This window comes from Nyctereutes procyonoides, unplaced genomic scaffold (genome assembly GCF_905146905.1).
Source record: "Nyctereutes procyonoides isolate TBG_1078 unplaced genomic scaffold, NYPRO_anot_genome, whole genome shotgun sequence".
In the NCBI taxonomy this organism is placed as follows: Eukaryota; Metazoa; Chordata; class Mammalia; order Carnivora; family Canidae; genus Nyctereutes; species Nyctereutes procyonoides.
The window spans coordinates 16,791,888-16,815,954 of NW_026575155.1; the positions used below are offsets into that span (position 1 = coordinate 16,791,888).

A 24,067-nucleotide genomic window follows, 5' to 3' on the forward strand; every position below is an offset into this window, starting at 1 on the left:
CATCTGCATTCAGCTCAGGTCATGATCTCAGGGTCCTGGGATCCAGTCCAGCTTCACGCGCCCTACTCAGCAGGGAGTCTGCTTCTCTCTCTTCCTCCACCCCTCCCCCTGCCATTCTTTCTCTCTCTCCACCCCTTAAATAAATAAATAAATAAAATATTAGATCAGAAATAAACAATACAGAAACAAACAAAAACCCAGTAGAACAGATCAATGAAACCAAGAGCTGGTTCTTTGAAAGAATTAATAAAATTGATAAATCCCTAGCCAGTCTTATCAGAAAGAAAAGAGAAAGGACCAAAATAAATGAATCATGAATGAAAGAGGAAAGATCACAACCAACACCACAAAAAATAATCATAAGAGAATATTATGAAACACCAAATGCCAACAACTTAACAACCTAGATGAAATGGATAAATTCCTAGAAACATACAAACTACCGACACTGAAACAGAAAGAAATTTCTAGAAAATTTGAACAGATCAATAACCAGCAAAGAAAATGAATCAATAACCAAACACCTCCCAACAAACAAAAGTCCTGGGCCAGTGGCTTCCCAGGGGAATTCTATGAAACATTTTTTTTTTAATTTTTTAATGATAGTCACACACACACACACACACACAGAGAGAGGCAGAGACATAGGCAGAGGGAGAAGCAGGCTCCATGCACCGGGAGCCTGATGTGGGATTCGATCCGGGGTCTCCAGGATCACGCCCTGGGCCAAAGGCAAGCGCTAAACCGCTGTGCCACCCAGGGATCCCTCTATGAAACATTTAAAGAAGAGTTAATACCTATTCTTCTTGAACTATTCCAAAAGACAGAAAAGGAAGGAAAACGTCCAAATTCACTCTATGAGGCCAGCATTACCCTGATACCAAAACCAGATAAAGACACCACTAAAAAAGAGAACTACAGGCCATTAACCCTGATGAACATGGATGCAAAAATCCTCAACAAGACACTAGCAAATCAAATCCACAAGATATTTAAAAAGTCATTCGCCACAATCAAGTGGGATTTATTCCTGGACTGAGGGGTGGTTCGATATTCACAAATCAATCCATGTGATACATCACATCAATAAGACAAAAGAGAAGAACCATGTGATCATTTCAATAGACACAGAAAAGGCATTTGACAAAGTACAGTATCCATTCATGATAAAAACCCTCAACAAGGTAGGTTCAGAGGAAACCCACCTCAACCTAATAAAGGCCATATGAGAAAGTCCACAGTGAACACCATCCTCAATGGGGGAAGAACTGAGAGCCTGTCCCCTGAGGTCAGGGGGAGGACAGGCACGTCCACTCTCACCACTGTTGTTCGACCTAGAACTGGAAGTCCTAGTCTCCACAGTCAGACAACAAAAAGAAATAAAAGGCCTCCACATCGGCAAGGAAGAAGTCAAACTTTCACTACTTGCAGACGACATGACACTCTATACAGAAAACCCGAAAGTCTCCACCAAAAAGCTGCTGGAACTGATTCGGGAATTTGGGAAACTCTCAGGACACAAAGTCAAGGTAGAGAAATCTGTTCCATTTCTGTGCATCAGTAATGAAGCAGCAGAAACAGAAGTTAAGGAATCAACCCCATTTATAATTGCATCAAAATCAATAAGCTACCCAGGAATAAGCCTAACCAAAGACGTAAAAGATCTGAAAACTACAGAACACTTATGAAAGAAACTGAAGATGGCACAAAGAAATGGAAAGGCATACCATGCTCATGGATTGGAAGATCAAATATTGTTAACATGTCCATGCTACCCAGAGCGATCTACACATTCAGGGCAATGCCTATCAGAATACCAGCAGCATTTTTCACAGAGCTGGAACAAGCAATCCTAACATTTGTGTGGAACCACAAAAGACCCCAAATAGCCAAAGCAGCCCTAAGAAAGAAAACCGATGCCGGAAGCATCACAACTCCAGACTTCCAGCTGCACTACAAGGCTGTGATCATCAAGACAGCTTGGTGCTGGCTCAACAGCCGACTCACAGATCAATGGAACAGAAGAGAGAACCTAAACATGGACCCTCAACTCTATGGTCAGCTCATTTTTGACAAAGCAGGAAAGAATATCCAGTTGAAAGAATATCCAGTTGAAGACAGTGTCTTCAACAAATGGTGCTGGGGAAACCGGACAGCAGAGGAGTGGAACTGGACCGTTCCCTTATACCAGACACAAATACATTCAAAAGGGGTTAAATACCTAAATGTGACACCTGAAACCATAAAAATCCTGGAAGAGAGCACAGGGAGTAATTTCTCTGACATCTGCCATAACATGTTTCTAGATATGTCTCCGGAGGCAAGGGAAGCTATTGGGACTTCGTCAAGATGAAACGCTTCCTCACAGCAAAGGAAACAACCAACAAAACTAAAGGACAACCTACAGGATGGGAGAAGACATTTGTAAAGACAGATCGGGTAAAGGGCTGGTGTCCAAGATCCATGAAGAACTTATCAAACTCAACAACCCCAAAATGTAAAAAATCCAATTAAAAAATGGGCGGAAGACGTGAGCAGACACGTCTCCAGTGGAGACCCACACGGGGCCCCAGACACGCGGGAAGATGCTCCACATCCCTCCCTGTCCTGGAGACACACACCAACACCACGTGGGACCCTCCACCCCATCCCGCACGCCTGTCAGGACGGCCACGGTCGGGAGGCGACAGGTGCAGGGAGGATGTGGAGAAAGGGGAGCCTCTCTGCAGCTGGTGGGAACGCAGGCAGGGCGGCCACCGTGGGGACGGGGTGGGGGGGTGGCCTCTGGGAGCCGGACACAGAGCTGCCCTCTGACCCAGCAATTGCACTGCTGGGTACCGACCCTGCAGCCCAGAGGCGGTGAGCTGCAGGGGCACCTGCACCCCCACGTTCCCAGCGGCCATGTCCACGGGGGCCGCACTGCGGGAGGAGCCTCAACGTCCAGGGACAGATGCTGGAGGAAGGAGATGTGGTCCCTGCGCACCACGGGTGTCACTCGGCCGTCAGAGGGGGGGGATCTCGCCATTTACACCAACGTGGGGGGAGCCGAGGGCGTGATGCCGAGGGCGGCGAGTCGGCCGGGGAGAAACATGATCGCACGGCCTCCCTCACACGGGGTATTTAAGAAACAGAAGAAAGGAGCAAAGGGGGAAAAGGGAGAGAGAGACAAACCAAGAAACAGATGCAACCCCAGAGAACATGCTGCCGGTCACCAGAGGGGAGGCGGGGGAGGAGATGGGGAGTCGGGCGTGCACCTGTCCTGAAGGGCACTGGGTTCTGTTGCAAATGTTGAATCATCCATTGCACGCCTGAAACTAATATTACCCTGTAAGGCAACTACCTGGAATTTATTTTTTTTAAAGATTTTATTTATTTATTCATAGAGACAGAGAGAGAGAGAGAGAGAGAGGCAGAGAGACACAGGCAGAGGGAGAAGCAGGCTCCATGCAGGGAGCCCGACGTGGGACTCAATCCAGGGTCTCCACTGCACCACCGGGGCTGCCCAACTACTTGGAATTTAAATTAAAACTTAAAAAAAAAAAAGCACTCTTTAATGGCGGTACACGAGTGGGAATCGTCCGCGGAATGGAGTCCTTGCGTCCAAATATTTGGAGCCGTGCTCAGGACAGTAGCTGAGAAGATGGAGGCTTTAAGCTGAGAAGTGGAATTTATATAAAATAGAAGAAAATGGAAATTATGAAACAGGGAAAACGCAAAGACTTGGGAAAGAAAACGCAGCCGAGTCGAAGGCACGAAGAGAGGGCTTTCGTGAGCAGACGTCCCCGGGCCGTGGAGCAAGCCCACGGGGAGGATCGCGGCCAGTGGGGACGGCCTTTCCGTCCTTATCTGAGATTCCGAGCGGGTCCCCCAGGCCTACGCGCAGCACGGTCCAGGGCCCCGTGGGGGAGCAGCACTGGGCACCGAGGGTCCTCAGCTTTGGGGGCGGCGGGCCGAGGGGGGCGGGAATGCTGGCTGCATCTGGGCTGAAGGGGCCGCAAGCCACGGGTCATCGGGCCCCGAAGGGCACGCTCTCCATTTCCCGAGGACAGATGTCAAACTGAGAAGTCCAAGCATTGTCCCCGAGCCTTGGACCGGTGAGCCCACCTCGCGATGGTGCCACGGGCTCCGCCTGCACGCGCGCTGTGATGGGGACCTCACTACCTATGGGGACGGCCGCTTGACCCCGAAGATGCCCCAGAGCCCGCGGGAGAGGCCTGGCCGCGGTGGGGGGGGGGTGATAAAGAGCAAAGAGCGTCACTGACCTTGGGGGGAAGACTGGGAACTTTCAAGGTTATGACGATCGAAAACTCTTCAGGGAAGAGGTCGCACCGGAAGAAAATCCTCGAGGCAGGGAAGCTGAAGGCGTGGGGGGCGGCGGCCGAGAGCTGGAGTCCTCGCACGCCGTGGGCCTGGGTCACCCTGATTCCGCCCGCGGCGCCATTCGGAGGGACGGCCTCTGCCAGGATGTCCAGGGGGCGCAGGTCTGTGTCGGGGAAACCACAGGTGGGTTAGACACGCCCGCCCGCGAGCGTCCCCTTTGCCGGTGAGGGTCGGCGCCCCTGGGTCTGCAGGGACCCCCCACCCCGGGTTTCCCAGAAGGAGCTACACTTGCACTTTCTGGGGCTCGCTGCCTCCCGGCCGATGGCCTCACGCCATGCTGGGCATGCGAGGGGACAGAGGGAGGACAGCCTGGGGAGGGCATGCCCCGTGCTCACCGCGGGGCTCCGTGACCCATGTCCCCGTGTGCCGTGGAAGCGTGCAGCCTCCGGTGTGCCCTGCAGGCCACCCGGGACTGGGCACTGCTCCTCGCGCCCACCGTAGGGAGGCAGATACGGTGCGGGAGAACCTCTGCCTGCTCTTCAAGGTCGTCGGAGCGTGGCTGATGGGCGGGCCGGCCTCCGCCCGAGGCCCACGATGGGAAGGGAAGTGGGGAGCCCACGCAGTGCCCGGGGCCAGAGGGGCCCAGCCTCCGGAAGGGAAGGGAGGGGCTGCCCTGGAGCAGAGCCACGGCCACCGCCTGGACCCCCACCTGGACCCTGCCCGACCCCGACCCCGACTCAGCCACCGCGTGCCTGGCTAGGTACGGAGCCGGAATGAAGCCGCTTCTGGAGCTGCCCCTGGGCCCAGGGGACCTGCTGAGGGCCTGGGCCTCACATGGGGGTGCTGGGCCCACGGCCCGCGGTCAGCAGGTCTGCGGCGATGATGACGGTGGAGCTGACCTGAGCCCACCGTGGTGGATCATGGACCCCCCTCCCAGAGCCACTGACCCTCGATGCAGGGACACTCCCAGGAGGGAGCAGCCTCGCCAGGACAACAGGCCCTGTGACCAGGGCCTTCAGGGGCTTTCTGGGCAGTGACAGCCCGGCGAGGCACCCTGCACGTTCCCGCTCGCGTGGGCGTGGGGCACAGCGCTCCCAACAGTGGGGCCTGTGCACATCGCGCACCTGGCGACTCCACGTTCCAGAAGTGCGCGGCCAGCGCCCGGCGGGCAGTAGCTGCTAAGTAAATGTCTCCCAGACTGAAGCAAGGAGCCTCCAGGGCCGGGCTGCAGGCCGAGGACTGGGACCAGCCCCGTGGCGAGAGCCGTCTGGAGCCGTCTGGACCCAGGCATCCGGACCCCGGCTCCCATGAGCGCGCAGCACCATCCGGGTTACCCGTGGGCTTGACGCCGAAGGAAATTCGGCCGGTCACTGCCTGGTCCAAGGGAAGTGGCTCTTCCCAGCGGGGTCACCGTCACCAACAGAATCCAGGGAACCGTAACCCATCCCCGGCCGTTAGGGAGCCGGCGAGCTCTGTCCCCACGGGCGCTGGGCGGACTGGCACTCTTCCTGTCTGTGTGGCTCTGACCCCCGGGCCTGCTGGCAATGACAGATGGCCAGTGTTTGGGGGTGTCCTCCAGCTTCCAGGCACCCCCACGTGGCCCCGGCTCGTGTGGCTTTGAGGGTGCGGCTGAGTCCTCGACCCCAGGAAGGCCTCCAAGGCCCTCAGCAGGGGGCAGAAAGGGTGCCCAGCCCCCGCCCTCTGAACCTGGGCAAGGACAACTCGTGGCAGAGCCAAGGGCTCCTCCTCAGCGAGGCCGGGGAGCATCGCTCCTCTCGGGGGCCTGTGTCACGCAGCCACCCGCGGGGTCATGTGGGATCAGCCCCGGGCTGGGGCAGACGCAGGCCTACAGCTCCCAGGCAGCCCACAGAAGGGCCCAGAAACCTCAGAGACACCCCTACTTAGGGGTCGAGCCCTTGCTCTTCCTCGAAGCACCCACGGCTGAGGCCCAAGTGGGTGTGGGGGTCCTGGGTCACTTCCAGCCTGTGGGGGCACAGGGAGGTGACACGAGGGCCCCAACCCTGTTTTTGCAGGAAGCACAGTCAGATGGCAGCGCCGTGAGAATGGCGGTGGCCACCCATGTGGCAGAGGGGCCCTGAGGCCCACGGGCTCTGCGGCTCAGCGGACGGACCCCGCTGCACACACCCCATGCCTCTCCCAGGACAGGGCGGGCTGAGCCCGGAGCCCCTGCCCCTCTAGTGGCCACTCCCTGCAGGGGTGAACACGGCGGGAACGCAGCCTGGGACGAGGGCGAGTGGGCCCCGCAGTGGAAGGTAGAGCACAGTTTCCTCCATAAATCCAGGGAATTTAGAAAAAGTGCCAGAGGCAGGCACCCAAGGGCAGAGAAATGACGGGACCCCCTAACGTGAGCTGCGGGGGAGCGGTCAGAGTTGGTGGGAGCCCCGTCCCGAGGGGCCCAGGGGCTGCGGCACAAGGGGCTACATCAGGACACTGAGGAGGGGGAAGGGGCTGGAGACAGAACGATCCACGGTGAGTGCAGACGCTCCTACTACCACCTAATAACCCCCCACGGGAAGCCTGCAGGCTGTTCGCCCAGGGCCTCATAGGGCAGGAGCCCCGGGGCAGGAAGCGCACTGGACATGGCCCAGCCTTGCCCACTGCGCGCAAGGAGGGTGACTGAGGTTACACCTGCCCATCCCCTGTGACCAACTGCAGGTATGGAGCGGGTCACCAGCCTGGACGCAGCAGGGGACATTGAGGTCCTTCCGGAGGGGACTTGACAGGGGTGTGGATGAATGGCCATCCCGAGCGCACTGCTGGTGGCCGTCAGGTGGCAAGGGGACGGTGGGGCGGGAGTGGGGGCTGAACCGTTGGGAGGACACTGCCTGATGACCTCTGGGGCACACTGTGAGGACGGGCGGACAGATTCGCAGTCATTCCTATTCACGTGTTGCAACTGCAAGCAGAGAGCGAGGTGAGGGGCGCCCGGAGGGACAGACAGACGGAGGGACGCTGGACGCTGGAGCACAGCAGCTCCGTGGAGCGACAGCGGGTCATTCGCGGGACGATGGCTGCATCCTCCAGGTCTCCGAACACCGAGGGGTCACCCCCGAGGCAGCTGTGTAGGTCGTGCTGAGGTCCCACACCGCCTAGAGGGAGCTCGCTGGCACCGCGGGCTGGGGCGAGCCTGTGCTCCGGGACCTGACCCTGGCGAGCCTCGGGCTGGTGGGCACCAGGCTCGGAGTCCGGGTCCTGGGCGGTTGGGTCTGGTCGGGGTCCCTGGAGGGTGTGAGGCTCCAGTAGCCACCGTGCCCTAAATCCACCCTCAGCCCACTGTGAGATGCTGGGCCTGGCCTGGCGGTTTAAGCGGACGCCCCCCAGGGCCTGTCCCCTCATTCAGGACCCACGGGTCCACTGCCAGGCAGGCTGCCAGAGCCGAGAACATGCCTCAGCCTGGCTAAGCCCCGGGCACAGGCAATCAGGGTGCGTGAGCAGCAAGGGGAACCCCGAATGCGGCTAATCCCAGGGAGAGCCTCTCCCTCCATTGTTTGGCTGAGCAGCCTCTTCCCCTCTCCCCACCCCTGCCCCTCCAGCCCATGCAGATGAGCAGGCTTTGCTCTGACAGATGCTCAGTCTATGGTATCCGGCTCCCCACCCACACCTTGTCTGCAGTCTGCACACACAGTTGGAGGGTTTCCAAGGTTTTGTACCTCCCCGGAAACCATCCTGCTGGATGCAGGGATGCGGGGTGACCGAGTCCACAAAGTTAGAGCCCCCGCTGGAGGTTCAGACACACACGGCGATGAAACTCTGCAAATTAATTCTAATCCGTTAGACACACGTTCACCGCAGCTGCTATATTCACGCTGAGAGGCTGTCTACACAAGCAGACCGTGACCGAGCCACCTGCGCACAGTAGCCGAACCCTGACACGTGGCCCCCACACCAGCCGGGACCTGGCCAAGGACTGAGTCTCTCTTTTTCCACTGTAGGTTCTCCCCCTCCCCTGCTTGGAGTCTCTGCCAAATCCAGTGCTGTGGGGGACCCCCTGCTACAGCCAGCTTGCTTCTTCTCATCTAGGTGGTCTCTGTTTGTTCTACAAAGGCTTCTTGAAAGGGCAGCTTCAGAAATCGTTTTTGTTCTCAAAGTACTTAGAGTTTAGCAGAGAAGATGCAATGGTAGCCACAAATACATTAACTCAAAACTGGCTGCACAGAAGGTCCTGAACTAGCCTCAAGGTCTTAAGGTCTGGCCCATAACTGACTCACTGTGCCACTCAGAACCTCAGTTTGCTCATCTGTAAGATGGGATGGCAGTGACCTCCCCCCTCAGGGACCCAGATGAGCAGCCGGATATTGGGGGAGCCCATTACAGCAGCAAGCCAAACTGGAAGAAACAGTGAAAACTTTAGTCGCTTACTTCAAGAAGCTAAAAGCACAGGAAGTCCTGACCCCCCACCCCCCATGGAAGGACACGTGGTGGGGGTCATGCCCAGGAGCCCAGGATGAAAGCCCGCCATGGGTTGATGAGCCCTGGGGCCCAGGAAGGAGGAAGGAGGGCTGGGTGTAGAAAAATACCGGGTACTGAGTCAGAGCGGGGTGCGGACAGGGGAGAGTAACTTCAAGGCGCCCCACAAGGAGGCCTCTGATGGAGGCACCAGGGCTACAGATGCAGATGTACATCCGAGCATGGCAGGCAGGCCTGGGTCCCTGCTACGTTTCCCCCAGGACAACAGTGCCCTGGCTGCGTCCCAAGCCTGGTGTGTGGTGGGGCTGTGGCCGTCCGCTGGATGAAGACCTTATGATCGCCTGTGGCTGGGCCTGATAGATCACGCATAGGATTTTTGGCCAGGAGCCAGACTCCTCGTGCCCCAGAACTGGTTCCTGGAAAGACTTTCTATATTGGAGCCAATCAAGACTCAGATTATTCAGAAGAAGCCACCTGCCTTGGCTGGGGGTCCAGGTGTGAGCCACAGCCCCTCAGCCAGGTAGACTCTGCACACTCTAGACAGTCTCTAAGGAGGGGTCCCTCCACTGGGGTGGGAAGGGAGGCAGAAGGAAATGGCCAAGAAAATCCTCCTTACTCTGTGGATTTCACCAATTTAAATTGTGTGCCCAGGGCCCTGGAGGAGTTTATTTCCAGGAATTTAGGTTAGGGTATTGTAAGGGTTGCCCCACTGGACAGTAAGACCGAATGTATAGCCATCATCACAAAACAGGCCAGTTTGGGCCCAGGAAGAGGCAGGTGGACCCATGGAGAGAAGAGATGGAGATCTGGAACACCTATGGCCAGTAGTCCACGCAGATCAGTGAGGAGGCCAGGGTCATTGGGAGAAAGTGATTGCAAAGCTGAGTGTCTATGGGGAGAAAACCAGGCTGAACTCCTCCCCGACCAGGATACACAGTTCAGTTCACCTCTCCAGGAGGGGTGGTTGGAAGCCATTTCTGTGACTTTGGGGTACAGATGATTACAACAAGCTCAATAAGCACAAACCATCAGAAAGAAGTCATTACACTTGCTCACATCAAAACAAGACCTTCTGCTCACAAAGAACACCATGGGCAAGGCCAGTGGTCCTGGGACAGAATGAGAAAGTATTTGCCATAACACGAGAGATACAGAAGGAACAGGGAGCCCCTGGAAACCAGCAAGGAGAACATCAGAACAATCCCTAAAAAAAAAAAGGCAACCTAAAAAAGAAGAAACCCAAAGGGCCCACATATGACAAAATGCTCAAGTCAATACGAGTCAGAGAAATGCAAATTAGAACAGTAATAAGTGATCACTTTTCTCCTACTATACTGGTTTTAAAAAAGAAATAGGAAAACAATGTAAGATGGAGCATGCATGGGAAAATAACTCATGTCCCTTTTGTGTGTTCAAACCTGCTTTTTAAAAACTTGTTTTAAAGGAAACCGCAGGATGTGGAACAGGTTGGCACACTGGGCTTTGAGCGGGACTCCTGGACTCTCTGGGGCTGCAGCATGGATGCGTGGATGCCTGGGAAGGCAAAGGCAGTGTGGCCATCAGGCCGCTGAAGCCTCAGGGCGACACCAAAATAGCAGCGACACCAATAACCTCACAAAGGCGTGATAGAGTGCTCTGTGGCCAGCCGGCGCTAAGCGCTCCACACACATCAACGCTTTCAAAACCACACTCATCGCGTCCACTTCAGTCACCCGGCAGAGCCAAAGTGTTCTCAGGATGCACCACACTGCCCAAGGGGTCAAGCAGACAGTATAGCAAGGACCGCGGCCTTTGCCCCCAGCTCTCCTGGGAGGCGCTATGTCCTGCGGTTTCTGTCATCAGCCTTTCAGAGGCTCCATCACCTCATCAGCAAAAGGGGATGTACCCTCCTTTCTTGTAGGGCTGTGGGAGGGACTGGAGAATACTGTCTGGCAGGCGGAAGTCGCTCCCCAGAGGCAGACTACAGTGACTGAACTGGAAATGGATGACCCATCCCTCAGGATGCAGTGAGCCTTGTGTGGGCCACATTTTCGCTCAACTATTAACTTCCTGCATGAGTCTGTGGGAGGATATGTGTTTGCCTGTGGGAATGCAGGCGGCCAGGGCTGGCGAAGAAGGACTCGAGTAAGACCCACGCGGCTAGTACACAGCTGACGTTAAGTTCACTTTACATAAATCGGCAATGGGGCATTCGGGTGCCTTAATCAGCTGACACAGAAAAATCCGCACACAGTCTGGGAATAGGCCCACTTACTGGACTCACACTGGCCAACCCCAAACCAGAACCTTCTTTTCTCACCTTTCTCGCATGTTGTCCATTAGGTATAACAAGCACCTGGCCTCTCTGGGCACGTGGACATTCAGAAGGCAAAAGACAATGCACGCATCACACAGACCTGGCACAGGGACAGGGGGTTTGATCTGAGCTCTTCCCGAGACAGGATGCTCAGCTGCCCTCAGGGTCCCACCCACAGAACTTGTCTCTAATGATCCAAAATGCCACCTCTTAGTCTCTTCTGCCAGGAGCTGAGAGGTGGGAGAGGCGAAGATGAAGCAGCAGTCCCTGCCCCCAGGGGACCTTTGTAATAAAAACATCGCTTTCTCCTGCCAGGCATGATTATCTCTGCAATCCAGCCAGCTTTCCATGCTCCCTTATCTCACGTCCTCCTGGCGAGTGAGAACAGGAACAGAGGATGAATCCGGCTATGGTGGCCTCAGGGATGTGGAAGTCCAAACGTCAGCACCTAGAGCTTTACCTGCCTTCCAATCCCATTGTGTGAGCGTCCTCATCAACTCTATTGCCCTTCAAATACATGCACTGAGTCCAGGAATCACAGAATTGGAGCTGGAAAGGGCCAATAGATGAGGGCTATCGACACAGACAGGGCTGGTCGGGGGCAGCTAAAGGAGGAGGAGGTTTACAGTACTAAGTGTTTCCATTAGAAGAGACAACAGGAATCAGATCAACCATCTAAACTTTGACTTAAGAAAATTGAAAATGGAAGGGTAAGTCAGTGTGATTGTATATAATACAACTCAGTGTACATGAAAACAAGAAAAACAGAGGAGATCAATTGAAACAAAGCTAGTTCTTTGAGAAGATGAATAAAATTGATAAACTTCCAGCTAGACTGACCAGGGGAAAAAAAAAACAAGAAGAAATAATTTACCAATACCAAGAATAAAAGATGGGATATTAGAACCATTTTTCACAAATTAAAAGGATAGTGAGGAGCTCTATAAACAACATTATGCCTATATATTCAAAACCTTGTGTGTGGGCACCTGGGTGGCTCAGCAGTTGAGCGCCTGCCTTCAGCTCAGGGCATGACCCCGGGGTCCCGGGATCGAGTCCTGCATCGGGCTCCCTGCATGGGGCCTGCTTCTCCCTCTGCTTGTGTCTCTGCCTCTCTGTATCTCTCATGAATAAATAAAATCTTAAAAAAAAAAAACCTTGAGGGATCCCTGGGTGGCGCAGCGGTTTAGCGCCTGCCTTTGGCCCAGGGCGCGATCCTGGAGACCCGGGATCGAATCCCACATCGGGCTCCCGGTGCATGGAGCCTGTTTCTCCCTCTGCCTGTTTCTCTGCCTCTTTCTCTCTCTCTGTGACTATCATAAATAAATAAAAATTAAAAAAAAAAACCTTGAGCGAAATGGACCAACTCTTCAGTAGGCTCTTCATTAAAGAGGAAACAGATGACCAGAAAGTCCTATTTCTATTAAAGGAAACTTCAGTTTCTCAGGAAAATCTCCTAAATATTTAAAGAAGACCAAATACTGACTCTATACAATCTTTTCTAGAAAGTAGAAGAGGAAGAAACCCTTGCTAACACCTTTTACAAGGGTGGCATTATCAAAACTGAAGGCATTGCAATAAAAGAAGACTACAGACCAATATCCTCATGAAAACAGACACGAAAATCCTGAATAAGATATTAGCAAGTCAAGTCCAACAACATAGAAAAAGGATGATACATCACAACCAAGTAGGGTTTATCTGGGAATTCAAGACTGGTTCAACATTGAAAAATCAAGTCATTTAAGTACATGGCACCTCTGTGTACTGGCTCAGCAATGTCCTTTCATCTCTAATTATTTCAAAATAAAAAGCTTTAAAAATCAATTAATGTAATTTGGGTTGCCTGGGTGGCTCAGCAGTTGAACTTCTGCCTTCGGCTCAGGACCTGATCCCGGGGTCTGGGATCGAGTCCCACATCAGGCTCCCTGAGTGGAGCCTGCTTCTCCCTTTGCCTATATCTCTCTCTGCCTCTCTCTCTCTCTGCGTTTCTCATGAATAAATAAATAAAAATATTTTTTAAAAATTAGTGTAATTCACCATATTGACAGACTAAAAAAGAAAATATTATCATTTCAACATTCCGTGAAATCCAACATCCATTCATGATAAAAATCTTTCAGTGATAAGAGGGAGCTTTTTAGCCTGAGAAAGCTGATCCAGACAAAGCCTCAGCGACCACCAGCCAGCCAGCATGAAGACTGAATGCCTCCCCCTAAGGCCAAGCACCCGTTCGTACAATTCCTTGCTCTGCCCATGAAGAGGTGACACCCCAGCAGCAATGAGCGCACCTCGCTCCAGATCTCGGTTTCTAAATACCATCATCCACCAAAAGGAGCAGGGCTCCTTGGAGAAGTGGTCAATTCCAGGGATGCGACAGGAGAATTTCAGAGGATCTGGGGCCAGAAGTGAGATGTTGGGGAGTTGGAAGCCTGCTGAAAGTTACCAGACCCAAAATGAAGGAGGTCTCAATGCTCAACACTGGGACAATCTGAACAACAAAATAATAGAAGAGTGAACTATAAGTCAAATAACAAAAACAAATATTCTTTGGTCCATAATGAAATAAAACAGAACAGGTAAATAAATGGAGGAGATGGGATAACTCCTCCTTATAGAAGGATTCCAGTTAGTAAGTGGAGGTGGAAGGCGGAAGTAGAAGCTCACCCTCAAAACACCACAGTGGTCTTGCTGCAGGCATGGCCCCCAGAGGGACGCTAAAACCATTGAGCAAACATTACGGCAGAAACGGGACATTTGCAAAATCTCATAGAATCTCCCCCTACCCCAAATATGTATTAATTACAGAGAGAAAAACAACCATATCCCCAGGGACAAGACACATCCTCATCATGTACCCCTGCTTCCCTGGACTCATTTCTTCTGCGAGATTCTTCCCCAAACACAATAACCTCCGTCTAACGGTGAAGAAACTTCAGACAACCCCAAATTTCTTCTGCAACACATGTGACCAGGGTTCTTCACAAGCAACAAGACATAAAGGATAAGGAAGGACCAAGAAGCTCTCTCAGACTAGAGAAGACCGGGGAGACCTTACCAATGCTGCGGGGAGTCCTAGGCCGAGAGGGGCCATTCACGGGAAATAGGAGAGGTGCCAATGCTGATTTCTAGGATTTGTCATCGATCTATGGATATGTAAGATATTACTAGAGGAAGCTGGGCGAGGGCATGGGTAAGCACACGGGTAAGTGTCCCTTGAGCTCAGCTGTGCCTGGACAAGCAGGGGATGTGCGTGCGCGGCTGGCCTGTCAGGCCACGCGCTACCTGCGCCCCATCCTTCCCTGCCGCAGACCACAGTCCCCAAGAAAGGAGACCCGTTCCACATTTTCTCCCATCTCAGATTCTGGCCTTGTCTGCTTCCGAGCAGGTGCCTGCTAAGAGTCGAAGTCCTAACCCCTAGTACCTGGGAAGTGACCTTTTTTGGAAAGACAGTCTTCACAGATTATCGAGATCCAGTGAGGTCCGGGGAGAGGAGTCCTAATCCGATACAACTGGCGTCCTTGTTAAAAAGAGAAAATGTGGACGCAGACTGGCACCCAGGGCGGATGCCGTGGAGGATGCAGGCAGAGAGTGGGAGACGCTTCTCCAAGCCAAGGAACCCCAGGGTTGCCAGCAAACCCCCAATGCTAAGAGAGCATGGGACAGCTTCTCCCTCACGGTCCCAGGAAGAGCCAACCCTGCCCTTCCTTGATCTCGGACGTCCTGTGAGAGAATGAACCTCCCACACGAGGCACAGGCCGGTGCTCGGCCAGCAGAGCACTCAGCCCAGGGCCTAGGAGCCAGCACCCGCCCCCAGGTATTCCACCCCCGGCCCCCAACGACCCCGCTAAAACAAAAGAAACCTGGACTCCACCTCCAAGTTTGCTTTCTAGGACTAAAAACAGGTAGAGACTCCCAGGCCAGATTCCAGAGTTTCATGAACTGAGCAAGGACACTTGGAAGTAAAAAGCTGTGGCTGGTTCTGCAGGACCCAGCACTTAGCACCGAGGAGGGAAGGGCATCGGAGACGACTGCTGGGACAGCACAAGCCAGGAGGGTACGAAGAGAAAGTCAGGGCAGCTGGCACACCCACACCCACCCGCACCCGCACCCTCACCCGCACCCACACCCCAGCCCCAGCACCCACACCATGGCCGCCTCCACCCTGTCCGTCTGCTCCAGCGACCTGAGCTACGGCGGCCGCGTCTGTCTGCCTGCCAGGCTCCGGCGACTCCTGCCCTGACCCCTCCTGGCAGGTGGAGGACTGTCCCGAGAGCTACTGCGAGCCCCCCTGCTGTGCCCCGGCCTCCTGCCTGACCCTCCTCTGCACCCCTGCGAGCTGCGGGTCCAGCCCCTGCCCACCAGCCTGCCCCGGCTCGTGCCAGCCCTCCTGCGGTAGCTGCTCCCCATGCCAGGAGGGCTGCTGTGTGTCTGTCTGCTGCAAGCCCGTGTGCTGTGAGGCCTCCCCCTGCTGCCAGCCCAGCCGCTGCGGCCCCTCCTGCTGCAGACCCTCCTCCTGTGTCCCTGCTCTGCCGCCCCATGTGCCTGACCTGCTGCAGCCCCACCTCAGCCCAGAAGTCCTGCTGCAGTTGGGCATGTCCCTCCCCCCGCCCCACCGCAGGTCCCACCCAGTGACTGCAGTCCTCCCAGCCACCCCTCCTCAATCTGGTCTTGCCCCATGCCGAGGGGCTGCCACTCCTGAGGACGGGACCGGTCCCACCTGGAAGCTGACCACCACGTCCTGAACTGCTCCAGCACATGGACCAGTGTCTGCTGGTCCAGTGTGCGGCTGAGCTGGACATGTAGAAAAACTAAACATCCTCATGCAGTGCCGTGGCCCTGGGGAGGTCTCCTAGGAAGTCCCCATGGCAGCGGCCTCCCCTCCTTATCTCCCACCCCTCAGGAGGGTCAGCCCAGCCTCTTCAGCTCAGTGACCCTTCAGAGACCCTCAGACCCTCAGAGACCCAGGGTCCAGTCTCTGGACACTGACTTAAGCAAACTGACCAATAAATGCCCAAGACCAAGTAGAGCACTGGCTCTGTCTATCCTATCATTACCCCCCACCCTGACCACACGTCCGCTTCTCCCCTCTGCACACAACACTGCCGCCCTGCAGGACCCTGTGTGGTTTCCTGCGACTCCCTGAAGTCCCCACTGCGCAGCAGAGGGTGGGGGTGGCTATTGTAGCCCTTTGGCCACTTGGGGTCTTCCCGGGCTCATCCTTCTCCCTCCTGTACTGTCATCCATGGAATAGCTCTTTTCCTTGATTTGCCCCCGCCACTCCTCACGACAATCAGGACTAGGATCTGCTAGATCCATGTTTCTCCAAAGCATGTCCTGATGTCCTCCTAACTTTGAAATTAGCAATTTTTTTTATCACTGTATTGCTTAAAACCTTCTCACACGCCCCACTGATATTCCCCGTGTGGCGTCGGAGCACACCGTGTGATCTGTTGCTTACATCCTCCCGTCTCTGGGTCTTCATGTCCTTTCCAAGGTCAGAGTAATAGGACTCACTCTTGCAATATTTGCAAGGATTGGCAATAATGGCAAAGGGCAAGTGCATTCTGATTACAGTGAATGTGCAGGGCCCAGGCGGACTGGTCAGGACAGAAAGACACTGTGGTGATTTCCGGGTATTTTAAGAACTCTTTAAAAACTATTCTTGGAATACTGATGCATTGGAGTCCTTGGAGGAAGTACTGATTCTCTTCCAATGATGACAAAATCAAGAGGGATTTTGATGTGAAGATGTCTGAGGCTTGCCCACAACTTGACTGCAGAAGAGGCGGAGGTTGTATGGGACACCGGAGCACCCACCCTGTGGAAAGCCTGGTTCCAGGATAGATGAGAGTGTTCACCACACAGGGTCCCCACCACACAGCTCGATGTGCCAACTCTAACGCGTGGAACAAGAGAGCAACAATAATCCTGAGAACGAGAATCCTGCGGGGGAGTCTTCAGTGGCCCAGCAGAGATGGCCATTCCCAGTCACGACAACCAGGGGGCTTCCCAAAGTCGACTCTGAGTGCAGAAGGTAACATGCTGGCAGGTGGGGGGCAGGAAGGAGGAAGCAAAACCCAGCAAGATATCCAACACTGTCACCCACTTCCACTGGCCATTTGGGAGGGGCCTCATCTCATGAAGACTTATTTCACAAAAAACAAAATCTCTGTAGTGGTAATTCATTCATTAAGAGATATTCCTTCCATTTCTAACTTAATTAGTGATAACACAAAGGTTGGTGACTCAAGGGACAAACAAAAACTGTGACCAGAGGTCATACGTACCACCTTGAATAACTGCTGATGGTCACTGAGCCCAGAGCCCAAGACCCCGGGATGTCCCCCAGGTCTGCATCCTCAGAGCCTGGGGTAAAGACTCAATGTTCCCATGCCCTCGAATGGATCCCGATCTGTGAAATTTATTATCACCAGGTCAAGCACTTTCCTAGCTTGTTTTAGATACCTCAGGGTTCCTCTCTGTTGCTACAGACCAGTCTAATGGAGTACATTTGACCCAGGGAATCTGTAAGGTCCATAACTAAGCACATGCTTCGGCCTCTCAGAGCAGCTTTGGACTCTTCATGCATGTGCCATTTCTCCCCAAAAATGCTCTCTGTTCACTGACTAGAACTCACCAGCAATACCAGGATCCAAGTCCAAGTACCTCTCTTGGCCACTCCTTTTATTTTTAAGACTGATTTATTTTGGGCAGCCCAGGTGGCTCAGCGATTTAGTGCCGCCTTCAGCCCAGGGCCTGATCCTGGAGACCCAGGATCGAGTCCCACATCGGGCTCCCTGCATGGAGCCTGCTTCTCCCTTTGCCTGTGTCTCTGCCTCTCCCTGTGTCTCTCATGAATAAATAAATAAATAAAATCTTTTTAAAAAAAACTGATATATTTGTTTGAGAGAGAGAGAGGAAGAGACCACAAGTTGGGGGAAAGGCAGAGGGATATAACTTTCAAGTAGACTCCCTGATGAGTGCGGAATGCAACTTGAGGCTCAATCTCACCACCTGTGAGATCATGACCCTGAGATCATGACCTAAGCCAAAACCAAATGTTGGATGGTCAACCATCTGAGCCACCCGGGCATCTCCCCCTCCTCCCTTGGCCACTCTTACTCACAAAATTCTTAGCTGTATATCTGGATTTTGCCTGAATCACTCAATAGATGGGGCCTTCAATTAGGGCTTGACATACTTACTATGGGATACAGGCAAACAGGACCCCATTGAACCTTGTGTGGGATGCAAGGTTGGTGTTGTTTCTCATGGAGGTCAGAACCCCAGAGAAGTTAGGTTGAGGCTCCAGCATCCACTATGAGGGTTCCCACTTGAAGACTGTTGGCTACATGCTCCAGTCCTGGGGCAGCAGGTAAGTCTCAGGTTGGGCTTCAGTCTAGCTGGAGCATTTCCCAGAATGGAAGAGGGAAGACTCAGTTTCAGAGTCAGGGAAGATCTTGAGTAGTCAAAGAAGGAAGCAAGGGATTGGCTAGAGGAAGAACAGAAGTCTCAAAACAAAGGAGTGAGGCTATGCTTCAGGACATGATGGATCTGACTTGTCCTCCCACCTTAAGTAACTAGGAAATGGGACAAGATATATAAGAAACCCATTTTCAGACATTGGACAACTGACAATGCAGAACTTGGATCCCTAGGAGAAGACAAACAGGAGGAGATCCCTATGATTGCCCCAGCCTCCTGGCTGGGTCTCTGGGCGGCAGCATGTGGAGGGGAATGCTGTCAGTATAGGGGTTGCTGAGCTGAAGAGAGGGAAATCAGAGTCAAAGAGGCTGAGGCACCCAGAATTTGTGGGGACAGACACAGAAGAAGAGAGAGATATACAGCAAAGAGCTCCACGGGAACACCTTGAGTCCACTGCCCAATACTGAGCCATTTGTCAGAACTCAGAACCCCATGAGTCTGGACAAGAACAATCATGGAGCTTGAAGGGGAACAAGTCCCAGAGCTTAAGCAAGGCTAAGAGGCAATGGGTTTCCAAACGACCAGAGTGGAGACCTCACTGGGTACCAGAGGCATTCAGTACAGATCCCAGAAGTCACATATCAAGAGCCGCGCTAACCCTGCCTGAGAGCAAAGGCCTCTCTAGATCCCCCGTAACAAAACTTGGGAACAAGCACAGAAGCATCACCATTATCAAGCCGGTCCACGGGTGGTAACTGCCAGATGGAACAAAGCCCAACACTGTTTAGAGGAAGGAAACAAAGTACAACACTCAACAGTATTACACTATTATTTTATTGAAACCCAGCATCCAATAAAAAATTACTAGATGCTTTTTTAAAAAAGATTTTATTTATTTATTTATTTATTTATTTATTTATTTATTTGAGAGAGAGAGAGAGAGCATGTGAGCATGAGTGAGGGCAGGGCAGAGGGGGAGGGAGAGGGAGAGAGAATCTCAAGGAGACTCTGTGCTATGCATGGAACCCAACACACGGCTCCATCCCATGACCTTGAGATCATGATCTGAGCTGAAAGCAAGAGTCGGACGGACGCTCAACTGACTGAGCCACCCAGGTGCCCCAAAATTACTGACACATTCAGAGGAAAAAGCTAACCCATAATCAAGAGGCAAAATAGATTATACAAACAAGCCCAGAAATGACTGTTGCTGGAATTAGCAGACAAGGTAGTTAAAACAATTATAATAAATATGTACAAGGATTTTAAGGAAAACATGAACACAAAGCAGAGAGAAATGTAAGATATAAAAGAGAACTAAATGGAACTCCAAGAGCTGATAAACATAAGATCAACAATAAAAAATGTAAAGGATGAGTTTAAAGACATAATAAACACTGCAGATGATCAGTGACCTAGAAGACATAATCACAGAAAATACCCAAACCAAAAGGCAGTAAAGAAAAAAAATTGAATTAACAGAGCCTCAGTGGGTGCACCTGCGAGGCTCAGGGGTTAAGCATCTGCCTCCGACTCAGGGCGTGACCCCGGGGTCCTGGGATCGAGTCCTGCATCAGGCTCCCTGCATGGAGCCTGCTTCTCCCTCTGCCTGTGTCTCTGCCTCTCTCTGCGTCTCATGAATAAATAAATAAATAAAATCCTTAAAAAAAAAAAAGGAAAGTGAAAAGCCAAGCCACAGGCAGAGAAATATGCAGCATACATGTAGGATAAGTGACTGGGACTGGCATCGTAAGGAACACTTGCAAACAGTCTGATTGCAGAGCAGTGGGCAGAGGATCTGAGCAGACGCCTCCCTGCAGAAGACAGACCCACCTCCGGCAGGCGCACGAGAAGCTGACAGCCCCCCCCCACGGCCCCACGCAGTAGCCGCCAGGAGGTGCACACGCCGCTCTGCACACTACTACCACGTGACCCCGCAAGCCTCCCCCAGGGCTTTCCCCAGGAGAAACCAAAACCTGCAGAGCGCAGGCGCTTAGGCGGTTTCATCATCGTTCAAAGGTGGAGGCGGCCCAGAGGCCCGGACGTACTTCAACAGGTGGATCCTGCCGGGCCACGCCGGTCAATCACACACCTCAGCAATTAAAATGGAATTAATGCGAACGCAGGCAACAAAAGAGACAAGTGAGTGAAGCCACACACCGAGCAAACCTGTCGTGCTCCCACCATACCAGACGCTCCAGGAACCATCAACTTTGGCGACGGAGCCCAGTAGCCGCTCCCGGGCCCAGGCAGGGCGTGGTGGCTCCGGCGCACGGAACCCTTCGGCAGGAGGGACAGCTTATACCCTGACCCGAGTGGAGGGTGAAGGTGCGGGTTGTTTTCAAAACTCATAAAACTGTACAATGAAATTGGCTGCATCCTATTATATGGGAATTTCAAACAGATTTTAGACGGAAGCGCTGGTAGCGGGGGGTAGCGTGGAGGCAGGGAACATGCAGCAGGTGGGTGGTGTGGCACTGGGGGCGGTGGCTGTGGGTGACGGAGGGCACTGAGCCAGGACAGCCGGGCTCACTTTGTGGGTTCTGGTCCTGGACACAGCTGCGGGGAGGGCACGTGGTCCACCTGGAGGCTGGGGGGACAGGGGAGCCAGCTCTGATCCTTCTGGGGAAGGGACACTGGGCCACTGCTTGCAAGAGTTCTGGAACCCTGCCGGGTGACATAGGGGGATGCCTCTGCCCTTGTCAAGGAGTGTCCTCATGTGACGTCAATGCCATCCTGACATCAGAGCAGCATTGTCCAGAGCACCGGGCACATCCAGGCCTGACGGGGTTCCCAGCTCACTGGGGAGGCCCTGCCCGGTGACTCCATGTCCCTCCTGCTCCCAGGTGGAGTCCAGACCTACCAGCTGATGTCCTGAGTCCTGCCCAGGACGGGACCCTGGGGCTCCTGCCACCCACCCTGAAGATTGTGCTTCCAACCTAGTTGTTTCCTTTGGGGGCTTGGAGCACTGCCTCCCCCAGCCCACCACCTCTCCACGGGATGAGCAGAGCATATGGGAGGACCTCAGGGAGACCCCAGGAGGCCCCCAGGCCGCAGGGTCTCTGCTGCCCGCGGCCCCCAGGCCGGCTTGTCCAGGCCACTTTGTCCAGCTGTGGCAGTGGGTGGAGACGGGTGTAGGCTGAGCCCCCCAGGCCACGCCCTGTGTGCAGGTGGCCAGCCTCGGGAGCCCCGAGGACGCACGTGGGGCCCAGCAGTGCTGACCGTCCGGGCGAGGCCATGAGTCCCACCCCACGGCCCCACCCAGAGTAGTTGGGCCCTGGCCATTGAGGACCTCTCATCGCTCCTCGCAGAAATGTTCACGCAGGAAGGGACCACTGTCGGGTCCAAACCCCGGGACACCACCCCCATGAGAGTCAGATGAAAGGAAGCAGGTCACCTGGTGAAATGAGTTTATTGGGGTGCTCAGGGAGGTGCCCACAGGTCAGAGGGTGAGGCCAGGTGACCCGAGCAGAGGAACTGGGAGGGAAGGCAGGTGACCCAGGGCAGGTGGAGGTGCGTCCCAGGAGCAGGAGCCCCGGGGAGCCACGGAGTCAGCATTCTTGGGAGGAAGGAGGTGAAGGTCAGGTCAGGAGAGTGGACACCCAGGGGGACCCTGTCCTGGGTCGGGGCAGCCACCTAGCACAGGTGAGGGCTGGGCTGAGGGGTGGTCAGGAGGCCCACGGTCCCTGGGTGGGGCCTGCGCCCAGCGCCCTGGGGGCACATGCCCCATCAGCGGGAGCACACGGGACGGCACAGTAGGGACACGCTGGAGGCCTGGCGGCAGCAGCTGGGCTGACAGGGGGAGGGGGCGCAGCAGGCGGGCCTGCACACGGGGCGGCAGAGGAGGGACACGCAGGAGGAGGGTCTGCAGGGGCTGGGTTGGCAGCAGGGGGAGGCCTGGTAGCAGATGGGCTTGCAGCAGACAGACACACAGCTGTCTTCCTGGCAGGGGGAGGAGCTGCAGCAGGAGGGCTGGCAGCTAGACTGCTGGCAGCAGGGGGAGGCTGAGCAAGGGGAGGCCTGGCAGCAGACGGTCTTGCAGCAGATGGGGGTGCAGCAGACAGGGGTGCAGCAGACGGGCTTGCAGCAGACAGACACACAGCTGTCTTCCTGGCAGGGGGAGGAGCTGCAGCAGGAGGGCTGGCAGCTAGACTGCTGGCAGCAGGGGGAGGCTGAGCAAGGGGAGGCCTCACAGCAGACAGGTTTGCAGCAGACAGGGGTGCAGCAGACGGGCTTGCAGCAGACAGGGGTGCAGCACACAGGCTTGCAGCAGACAGGGGTGCAGCAGACGGGCTTGCAGCAGACAGGGGTGCAGCACATGGGCTTGCAGCAGACAGACACACAGCTGTCTTCCTGGCAGGGGGAGGAGCTGCAGCAGGAGGGCTGACAGCTAGACTGCTGGCAGCAGGGGGAGGCTGAGCAAGGGGAGGCCTCACAGCAGACAGGTTTGCAGCAGACAGGGGTGCAGCAGACGGGCTTGCAGCAGACAGGGGTGCAGCAGACGGGCTTGCAGCAGACAGGGGTGCAGCAGACGGGCTTGCAGCAGACAGACACACAACAGCCCTCCTGGCAGGGGGAGGAGTTGCAGCAGGAGGGCTGGCAGCTAGACTGCTGGCAGCAGGGGGAGGCCTCACAGCACACGGGCTTGCAGCAGACAGGGGTGCAGCACATGGGCTTGCAGCAGACAGGGGTGCAGCACACGGGCTTGCAGCAGACAGACGCACCGCAGCCCTCCTGGCAGGGGGAGCAGCTGCCACAGGAGGGCTGGCAGGAGCCAGGGCAGGCTGATGGGCAGGGGCTGGACCCGCAGCTCGCAGGGGTGCAGAGGAGGGTCAGGCAGGAGGCCGGGGCGCAGCACGGGGGCTCGCAGTAGCTCTCGGGACAGTCGTCCACCTGCCAGGAGGGGTCGGGGCAGGAGTCGCCGGAGCCGGGCAGGCAGACGCGGCTGCCGTAGCTCAGGTTGCTGGAGCAGACGGACAGGGTGGAGGCGGCCATGGTGTGGGTGCTGGGGCGGGGTGTGGGTGCGGGTGTGTGTGTGGGTGCGTGTGTGGGTGTGAGTGTGTGAGGTGCTGAGGTGTCGGTTTTTATACTGTCCTGGCTCTTGCGTCCCAGGGCCCAGCGGCCTGCAGTTCCGGCTCCGAGGCCCCGAGGGATGTTAATTTGCAGGCACGTTGTGCAGCTCATAAATGACTGCAACTGACTCCCGAGGTGGCCCACGTGTCCCCGGGGATTCGGGAGCAGTGACAAGGTCTCAGCCCGGGTTCTCAGGACAGGGGATGGATGGGGGTGTCAGGCGAGTGTTGAGACCATTCGGTGTGCGGGGCAGCCCCAGGGCAGGTGCGCCCTCGGAGGCTGACGGCGTTGGGCCGCCACATTTCTCTGCGGCTTAACACCTGCCCCCTGGGGATGCAGGGCTGTTGCCCCCGTGAAGGCGGGACCCGAGGCCGCGGGCTCAGCATCTCCAGGGGTTACCCCGCTGCAGCATTTCTCATCACCAAAGAACGTCTTGTCTGTGTGTCTGCTTTGCACCTGCCTTCGTGCTCGGGAGATGGCCCGGCTTGTGTTCAACTGTGTGCCTCCCTCCCCTCCCGGGGC

The 24,067-nt window shown here is 55.0% G+C and overlaps 2 protein-coding genes across 2 annotated transcripts in view; both read right to left on the reverse strand.

Annotated features, from left to right (window-relative positions):
* The window catches only part of TSPEAR (thrombospondin type laminin G domain and EAR repeats), a 164,767-nt gene that overhangs the window by 46,132 nt on the left and 94,568 nt on the right, over positions 1 to 24,067 (reverse strand). Inside the window, exon 2 of the mRNA XM_055313551.1 lies at positions 4,263 to 4,483. Within this exon, the coding sequence (XP_055169526.1) occupies positions 4,263 to 4,483 (221 nt within the window). The remainder of the gene's footprint in view (positions 1 to 4,262; positions 4,484 to 24,067) is intronic.
* Positions 21,869 to 23,533, reverse strand: LOC129502114 (keratin-associated protein 10-12-like). The gene has a single exon (XM_055313554.1). The coding sequence runs from the start codon at positions 23,465 to 23,467 to the stop codon at positions 22,202 to 22,204; it is 1,266 nt and encodes a 421-aa protein (XP_055169529.1). The 5' UTR covers positions 23,468 to 23,533; the 3' UTR covers positions 21,869 to 22,201.